Source organism: Geotrypetes seraphini, chromosome 10 (assembly GCF_902459505.1).
Source record: "Geotrypetes seraphini chromosome 10, aGeoSer1.1, whole genome shotgun sequence".
NCBI lineage: Eukaryota > Metazoa > Chordata > Amphibia > Gymnophiona > Dermophiidae > Geotrypetes > Geotrypetes seraphini.
Genome location: NC_047093.1, coordinates 133465987 through 133475342, shown reverse-complemented (window position 1 = coordinate 133475342; position 9356 = coordinate 133465987). Strand labels below are relative to the sequence as shown.

The 9356-nt window shown below is 45.2% G+C and overlaps 1 protein-coding gene across 1 annotated transcript in view; it reads left to right on the top strand.

Moving 5' to 3' along the window:
• Window positions 1–584: 584 nt before the first annotated feature.
• The window catches only part of LOC117368582 (zinc finger protein 845-like), a 94553-nt gene continuing 85781 nt past the window's right edge, over window positions 585–9356 (top strand). The window contains exons 1-4 of the mRNA XM_033962312.1: window positions 585–993; window positions 1622–1748; window positions 8723–8836; window positions 9220–9333. Of these exons, the coding sequence (XP_033818203.1) occupies window positions 934–993; window positions 1622–1748; window positions 8723–8836; window positions 9220–9333 (415 nt within the window). The 5' untranslated portion in view covers window positions 585–933. The remainder of the gene's footprint in view (window positions 994–1621; window positions 1749–8722; window positions 8837–9219; window positions 9334–9356) is intronic.

The following is a 9356-nucleotide window of genomic DNA, read 5'->3' as shown; positions in this document are numbered from 1 at the left end:
TGCCAGACTATGGGGGAGTGGAGGGAAGAAGATGGGTGCCATACCAATGGGGGAGGGGGGATGAAGGGAGAGGCAAAGTAACAGAGCAAATGGAAGGCGCAGAGAAAAGACAGTGGATGGAAGGAATTGAATGAGAAGATGAGGAAAGCAGAAACCAGACAACAAATGTAGAAAAAAAAATTCTATTTATTTTCTTTTTGCTTTAGGATAAAGTAGTATATTAGTTGTGTTGATAAAAATGTATAAACAAAGCCCTGCCAGCTGAACATCTCTTTCTCCAGTTCAGCAGCCAGAACTTTTATTTATAAGGAAGGAATAAGCTAAATATTGCAGTACTGAGGCTTGTATGGATGCTGCGGGGACAGGGATGCGGCGGTGAATGGGATGGCAGTGACGGTGAACGGGATGGTGGGCTGGGGAAGGTGCAGTGACCGGGACAGATTTTTTTTCCTGGTGTCATTCTCTAAAGGGAAGGATGAACAGTTCTTTATGTGCAAATATCAAAGCAGTAAAAATGCAGGTGGCATGGCCAGCTGAAAAACTGCGGAAGTAGAAAAAGTAACTAAGCATGTGCAGAGCTCTTCAACTACCCCCTTGCAGAGGTCATCCTGTAATATCAAACCTCCTTAAGATGCAGCTGTAGCAGATCCTTCTTCTGTGGGACCTGCTGCACTGTCACTAAAGATCCACCTTAAGGAGGCGGGCTATTCCCAGATGACATCAGCCAGAGGGGCGGAGTGAAGAGCTCTGCACATGCTCTGTTGCTGCCTCTTCCTCTAGTGTCTGCAGGGCTGCAAAGAACAGAAAAGATTCCGAAGACAAAGCAGAAAACTTTGTGTCCTGCAACTGGAAATCCCTGGGAGAGATTATACCTGAGATTCAGGAATTGGCTCAGCCTCTTCCTGTTTCCCTCATCATTCCAGGAACAGGGAAATGAATCCATCCCAGCAGCTGCAAAATTCAGAGGAAATGTCTGCCCTGGTGGCTGATCAGGTAAGAAATGTTTGTTTCTCCTCTTAAGCAGCTCTTCCAGCCTTTCCTTTTTGCTCTCTTTTGGTTATTGGAATTAGGCTTTAATAGCAGTATTCTGTCCTTCTTGTGCAATCCCACTTTATTTTGGGACGATTGGGTTAATTCCATCTCCCCTCTAGGACTTCATAGGAAGCCTCATATGTCAGAAACTTGAGTTGCACCCCTCTCACCTCAGCCCTGGCTTCTCCTGAATCAGTTTTCCTTCCTAAGTGATCAGACTTTAAAATTCATTGTTTACCTCCAATATATATATATTTCTTGTAATTATCAAATTAATTATTTCAATAAAGTAATTTGATTATTTAAGTTTATGTCTGGTTTCTGTTATTTTGGGGACAGTGCTTGATAAGGGAAATTTATTGGGTATTAGGACTAGTTTCCCTGACAATAGTTTTATATGAATACAGACCTCTGGGTGAAAGCAGAGCAAAAGAGAAGAAGTTCACACATTTGGGTATAAATTACAAAAGGCAGTGTTTACCCATCATCACCGCTGTTCAGTGCGATCTGACCTCACTGACAGAGCTCATATAACAGTCTAATAAACCCAGTGAAACTGTGGCTGAGGGTGTCCTTTTTCCTTTTGCAGACATTGGTCACATTCAAGGATGTCGCTGCTTATTTCTGGGAAGTGGAGTGGAACATTCTGGGAGACCAGCAGAAGGAGCTTTACAAGAAAGTCATCAAGGAGGTTCATGGGATCCTCTTGTCACGAGGTAAATATCTCTTCTCTATCATCTATCACACACAGACCTATTAGGAAATCAGTGGAATAAAAGTCACAAGTACCTGGTCCCTTGGGCATCTGACATTTAGAACCTGGTTTCTGATGCCATTCAAAGACCAGTGAAAAGACCTTAAAATAAAGGCTTCATCCATGACCAGCTTGGGACACCAAGATTTCAGGATACCCACAATGAATATGCATGAGATAAATTTGCATGCTCTGTCTACATCTATCTAATGCATATCCATTGTGGATACCTTGAAAACCAGTGATTGGTGTGTCCCATGGACTGGACTGAGAACCCCTGCTATAGAATAAAGGTTTGGTATAGAAGACCAGGAGAAGGATTTATTTTTATGCTTATTAAAAATTTGATATACCGCTCCTGCATTTTCATGGCCTAAGCGGTTTACAGAAAGGAACTCCATTGAACATATTCTGATAGGAAAAGAAGAGAGAGAAAGATACAAGATATATATATATATATATCCTAACAAGTATGAAAAACTAAGACAAAAATTACTTTAAAAATAAAAATACAGTACATTATACAAATTAAAAATTTTTAACAATAGAGAAAATTAGATTAAAATAAAGTTCCAATTGAGCTCAGTCCTGTGCAAGTCTAAGCTTTGGCGAAGATATACAAATGCCTAGGACTCTCGCTCCCAACGGGGCCGATTCCCCGTCTGTGAGCTGCTCTTCATCGTTGCTCTCCACCACAATACGGAGCAGAGGGATCCCATAGCTGGACGGGCTGTAGTGGTAGGTGGTTACGGCACCAGCATGGAGCCGGGGTGCCTCTGTACTTCTTTCGTCCTCAGGCAGCTACTTGTAGGTAGCATCCCAACTCCTACACCTCTCCCGCTCCTTCCCGACAGAATCTCTCTCTCCCTGCTCACCACAGGCTTGTTTCCTCTCATCCCCAACTATCAACCATGCTTCCTCCCTACAATGGCGCCAACATTGTTTCCACAACCTTTCTCCAGCCATTCAGATTTCTTGCTGTGAAATCAAATTTTGTGTGAGGACATCACATGTCAACTGCATACTAGTCAACTATACTGTTCAATCTGTAACCCCTTTTGGATGGTGGCAGATTTCAACGAGAAGACTGACATCTGCAATGCCTCCATCTAAGAGGACTATGAAGAGAAATGTCTGCATCACATCTCCAAGGTTTAAGCATAATCAAGTGGCGGGTTCTTCTACAATCCCACTTTATTCCGGGACCAGTGGGTTATTTCCTTCCACCCGCCAGGGTCTGTAGGAAGCCTCAAAACTTCAGAGGCTTCCCCCCCCCCCCCCTTTTACATACCTCCTCCGTGAGCATGCTCACTAGTCTTTTCTTCCTACAAGCTAGGCTGTAGGAGCTCATGTTTTGTGCTCATGTTTTATTTTGTGATCTTTCAGTATTTTTTGTTTGCGGTTTTTGCCCACGTGCTATGGAGGGTCCATGTAGGGACATCCTTGACTGCAGGAGATCACAGACTGTTGGAGAACATCTGCTTCTGGGGGTTCCCTGCTCAGCAGTAAGCCCCCTGGACAGCCTACAGATCAGATTTGGGCTCCAGGACCTTTCCTTTGGGAGCTAGCTCACCCCATGTTCGTCCGCCAGTGGGTGTAGCGCAGACTGAGACAGTTCCGTGAAGGAGCATAAGAACATAAGAATTGCCGCTGCTGAGTCAGACCAGTGGTACATCGTGCCCAGCAGTCCGCTCACGCTGCGGTCCTCTGGTCAAAGACCAGTGCCCTAACTGAGACTAGCCCTACCTGTGTACATTCTGGTTCAGCAGGAACTTGTCTAACTTTGTCTTGAATCCCTGGAGGGTGTTTTCCCCTATGACAGACTCCGGAAGAGCTTTCCAGTTTTCTACCACTCTCTCACGTTCGTACGGAATCTAACCACTTTCAACTTTAGAGAGTGCCCTCTCGTTTTCCCTACCTTGGAGAAGGTGAACAACCTGCCCTTATCTACTAAGTTTATTCCCTTCAGTACCAGCAACCAGGAACGGAGCCAGACTGTGTCCCTCTGCCAGGCATTTGCGCAGCGTATCCAAGGGTGGAGGAGGTCTCCGGCTGTGGTGATCAGGCCAGTGGGGCAGTCAAAAGACTTGAAATCCAGATTTTCAGTTCACTGAGGCAAAGGATCTCCCTGCAAGCTATGTTCAGCTGCATGCAGTTTCTCTCATTCAACACAGTGAGTAAAATATTTCAGTTTTTCCTGTGAGCACATGGTTATATAAGAGCAAGTTAACAGCTTGAATCAGAGATTTTGGAGGATCTTTAAAAAGGGGGTTTAAGTGGTTTCCCTGCATGTCCTATGCCACTACCTCACTCCTAAAATCTCTGTTTTTGAGGATTCTCTGTGGTTTTCCTGGGCTATTTTTAGTCGAAGCAGGGTCTCAGTGGCCATTTTGGATTTTTCCAGATTTGATTTTAAAGTTATTTTTCACACTTGCCAACTTCATTTTGAAATAAAACCACATAGATGACTTCCCCAGGGTAGGATGGGATGGATTCATGCTTCATTTGTGGTCGATAGCTGTCGTTTGCACAGCTGTGTTCCGTGTGCGCTGCAGACCATGAGAGGGCAAGATTTGCTCGAATGCGATACCTTTGACCTCAGGGGAGGATCTTCAAGCACCTTATGCCCTGACTCCTGCGAAATTGGAATCAGGGGCCCCGGGGAGTGAGCTGACATCATTTTGGTAAACCATAAGCCTGGCAAGCAAAAAACCTAATAAATCTTTCAAACATTCCAAATCTGAGGTGCAGAAGTTGGCTCCTGCCACAGAGGATGGTTTTGCCCCAGAATTTGTGCGCATGCTTTATCAGGCATACTTAGTTAAAATGTCCTGCCTGTTTCCCTTCCATCGGCTTTTGTGCCAGTCACAGGGTCCCCTGCTCCAAAGGACCAGGGTCTTTCTTCTTGTCTTCCTGCGAGTGTACCAGAGGGTAAGTTGACTGTACCCACAGTTGTGCCAGACACTCTTTCAATTCCTCTGCTTTCACAGGCAGCTCTGTGGCAACCACGGACATGGCGAATCTGGCAGATCTCCAGGATCTAGACCAGTACGGAGCCCATGATTTGGAGGAGGACTCCACTGTGCACAGGTTCTTCAAACCCGCACTTTGTGGATTTAATCTCTGATTCTCTGCAGGAATTGAAGCTATAGATGGACCTGACAGTCTCTGTTGAATGTTCCCTTATGAGTGACCAGAGGCCACAATCTGCTTCTTTTCCTGATCATCCTGGTGTTATCTTATGGATATCTGGGAGACTTCTGAGGGTCCCTTGAAATGTGCTCAAGCCAGGGCGCGGCTTTATCCCATGGTGGATGGCTTTAACAAGCGCTTTACTTCTCTGAAGGTGGATTCTTTCATGGCACATATCACCAAGCACACATCTCTCCCTAACAATGAGGGTAGTGGTCCTGAATGATGTCCAGGACTGATGCATGGATTTTATCCTTAAGCATCTGTTTCATTCACTACGTCTGGAGTCAAAGTGGTAACAGCCTCGTTTTTCATGGCTCAGGCATGCCACTCCAAGCTGCACAATGATCCTGACACTGTGGTGCTTTGGGATTTGGATTTTCTCATCTTCAGAGTGGATTACATGGCTGATGCCCTATACAACATCTTGAACATTTTCGCCAGGCTTGGCGCCTATTCTGTTTCGGCTCGCAGGATGCTCTGGATCCAGCAATGGTCTGGTGATTTATCTTCTAAGGTTACATTGTGCCAGTTGCCCTTCAAGGCTCAGCTCCTGTTCGGTCAGGGTCTTTGTGGCATTATGGTCAGTGTTCAGGATTGTAAACCCAAGGCATCGCTGGGAGCATGTTCCGCTCTTGTGGGCGTTCTAGTTTTCCTCTCTTTCGGTGTTCTCACCCGTACTCGGGCTCTTCCACAGGTCATCGTTCCTCCTCGACTGCCAGACTACATTTTGGCAGGTCTCAGCATCAGCAGTCTGCAGCAAGTCGACTGGCGGCTACCCCCAAGAAACAGTTTTGATGCCAGGCCTCTGTCTCCCCCTCAGTGCATCGGGGGTAGTTGTCAGCCTTTCTGGTGGAATGGGAAGCCATCATCTCTGACCGCTGGAGGTTCTCCAAGATGGTTACAAGTTGGAGTTTCTTTGTCCTCTGACCAAGTATTTTCTGGATTCCCCTGCCAGCCTTCCTGAGGAGGTGGTTCGGTTGCAGGCCATAGTCCACAGACTTTTGGATACTGTGGCCATAGAATCTTTGCCAGAGCAAGATTTGAATTCTGGGAGATATTCAATATACTTCATTGTTCCAAAGAAAGGATCCAATAATTGGAGACCAATTCTGGACCTCAAGGCGGTCATTGGTCTGACCCAGTAAGGCTATTCTTATGTTCTTAGGTACTTCCAGTGGTTTGGGAAAATGGAAATGTGGAGATCTGCCTCCGCCAGATTCAGGGAGGCTAGAAACTCCCCCGGTGCCACCGATGCGATCACCGAGCGCATGGGTGGCACCGGGGGAGTTTCTAGCCTCCCTGAACCTGGAAGAGGCGGATCTCCACTTTTCCATTTTCCCAAACCACTGGAAGTACCTAAGAACATAAGAATAGTCTTACTGGGTCAGACCAATGATCCATCAAGCACAGTAGCCCGTTCTCACGGTGGCCAATCCAGGACTCTAGTACCTGGCCAAAACCCAAAGAGTAGCAAAATTCCATGCTACCGATCCAGGGCAAGCAGAGGCTTCTCCCATGTCTTTATAACAGACTATGGACTTTTCCTCCAGGAATGTGTCCAACCCTTTCTTAAAACTAGCTGCGCTATCCGCTTCTATCACAACCTCTGGCAACGCATTCCGGAGCTTAACTATTCTCTGAGTGAAAAAATATTTCCTTCTATTGGTTTTAAAAGTATTTCCTTGCAGTTTCATTGAGTGTCCCCTAGTCTTTGTAATTTTTGATGGAGTGAAAAATTGATCCACTTGTACCCGTTCTACTCCACTCAGGATTTTGTAGACTTCAATCATATCTCCCCTCAGCTGTCTCTTTTCCAAGCTGAAGAACCCTAACCTTTTCAATCTTTCCTCATACGAGAGGAGTTCCATTCCTTTTATCATCTTGATCGCTTTTCTGTGATTCCATATTCTGGGGTAACATTTCCAGTTTATGGCACTGCCCTTTGGGTTGGCGACGGTACCCCAAACCTTTACCAAAATGATGGTGGTAGTAACGGCCATTTGTGCTCCATGGGTGTTCTGGTTCACCTGTATCTGGATGACTGGTTGATCAGAGTGCTCTCTTTGTCCGAGGGGCATCAGTCTGTCTATCAGGTGATACAGTTGCTGCAACGTCCTGGTTGGGTGATCAACTTCAGAAAGAGTCATCTCGAGCTCACCTAGGATTTGGAGTACCTGGTAGTTCGGTTTCACAGGGGCCAGAACAAAATGTCTCTGCCCTTGCCCCGTCAGGAGAAGCTACAGCAGGTTATCACGGACCTTCTGGCCACTCTTGTACCGACGGCTTGGCAGTATCTCCATGTCTTTGATGGATCTCACGCTCAAAACAGTCTTCCTGGTGGCTGTTGCCTCAGCCCGCAGGGTTTTGGAGCTTCAGGCCCTCTCCTGCAGGGTTCCTTTTTTGCGAATTCTGGATTCCGTGGTGATGTTGTGTTCTGTTCCTTCCTTTCTTCCAAAAGTGGTTTTTGCTTTCCATGTGAATCGGGAAGTTCGGCTTCCTGCTTTTGCTTCCTCTGGTTCGCAGGAGCAGGACCGGGTGTTATGGTCTTTGGCCGTGCACAGAAGTTTATTGGGTTTCTGGAGGTCACTAATGAGTTTCGCCTCTCTGACCACCTTTTTGGGCAGGTCTTGCCTGCAGAGCGAAGCCAGCTTCTATGGCTACCATTTCCAGGTGGATTCTCATGGCCATTTCCGCAGGTTATGTGATGGTCAGAAAGAGGCCCTCCCTTGGGGTCCGGGTTCCTTCAACCAGAGGGGTTTTCCTCCTGTTGGGCAGAGTTGTTAGCTGTTTCTCTGGACAGGATTTGCAGGGCCACTACCTGGTCATCCTCGCATTCATTAACCAAGTTTTACAGGATCGATGTGGTTGCCAATCAGGATGCTGCTTTTGGTGCCTCTGTGTTGGCAGCGAACTCATCAGTCCTACCCTGAATTTTCAGGACTGCTCTGTTACGTCCCACTGGTCCTGGAATAAAATGGGATTGTACAAGAACGAAAGAATAGGTTCTTACCTCTGCTAATCTTCTTTCTTGGAAATTCACACTTTATTCCGGGAACCCGCCCTATACTTGTTGATTCACTATCTGCATTTACAAATACTGGTAAGCTGTGTTTCTGTCCAGTTTTTATTAGAGTGCCATCAGAATAGGTTAGCACTTAGTTTGGGGGGTCCCAAGTTTGGGCGCCCTCTTCTGTTAGTGCATTTTGTTTCTACTTCTAGCACTGTTATTGTCATTCAGGTTACTGATGTTTGTTATCCTGATTTGATTTTGTTACCTTGTTACTGTTTTGTATTTATAATTGTGAGCAGAATATACTTAATTGTCATGGATTGTCCCCGTACCCCTCTCTCTTGTTCTTATCCTCTACAGATGTTCCTGGCTGCTTTCAGACTGACTGGTGAGCATTCTCACAGAGGAGGTATGTATGGGAGGGGGAGGGGGGAAACCTCTGAAGTTTTGAGGCTTCCGACAGTCCCTGGTGGGTGGAGGGAAATAACCCACTAGACCCAGAATAAAGTGTGGATTTACAAGAAAGAAGATTAGCAGAGGTAATAACCTAATCTTTTGTTGTAGCTGCCTCTTTTCTCAAAGTTTTATCAGACAAATATTCAAATCTCCCTCCACCCACACATCCCTACATACACATTTTAATGCAGTATTTTTCAGAACAGGAAATAGATGGTACTTCCATAGGATTTCTATATACAATTAAATGCCATTTTCCTCCTCCTTATTAACAGGTTACTCAATTGTTAATCCTGATGTTATATTTAAGATTAAAAAGGAAGATGAGAAATATTTCACTCAAGACTTTGAGTGGGAAGGAAAAGAAAACCCACATGACTCCATGAAGGGTAAGTAAATGTTTAGGATTTAAAAGGCTCTACTTTTTTCAGATCATGGGAGATGGGTCCTGGACATCAAACATTTGGAGACTTAAATGTATATTCTTGGTGGTGGGAAGAGTGGGAGGGATTGTATTCTACAATAATGCTAGTATGATGGTTTTGTACTTATCTTTTTAGTGTGTTTTTTTGCACAGTTGTCAATGCAATGTTGACTATTATATGGGAAAAGGTCAAGGGTTGGTGGAATATAGCACTGGATAAAACTGGAAGACCTGGTTTGTACTCTTATAGTCTTCTTATTATTTTACAGTTGCGCAGTCATCAATAAAATTGTTGAAACTAAATGTATATCCTTGATGAATCCTTGTAAATGTGTTTCCTCTTCACAGACCTTCCTGTTGTAACTTCTGTGTTCTCACTGAGTGTTAAGCAAGAGGAAGAAATCCCCTTCATGGATCCTCCGGAATCAGAGACATCTGAACAGATTCACCTTCCTGTAACAAGTAAGTGTAAAATTCCTTCTACA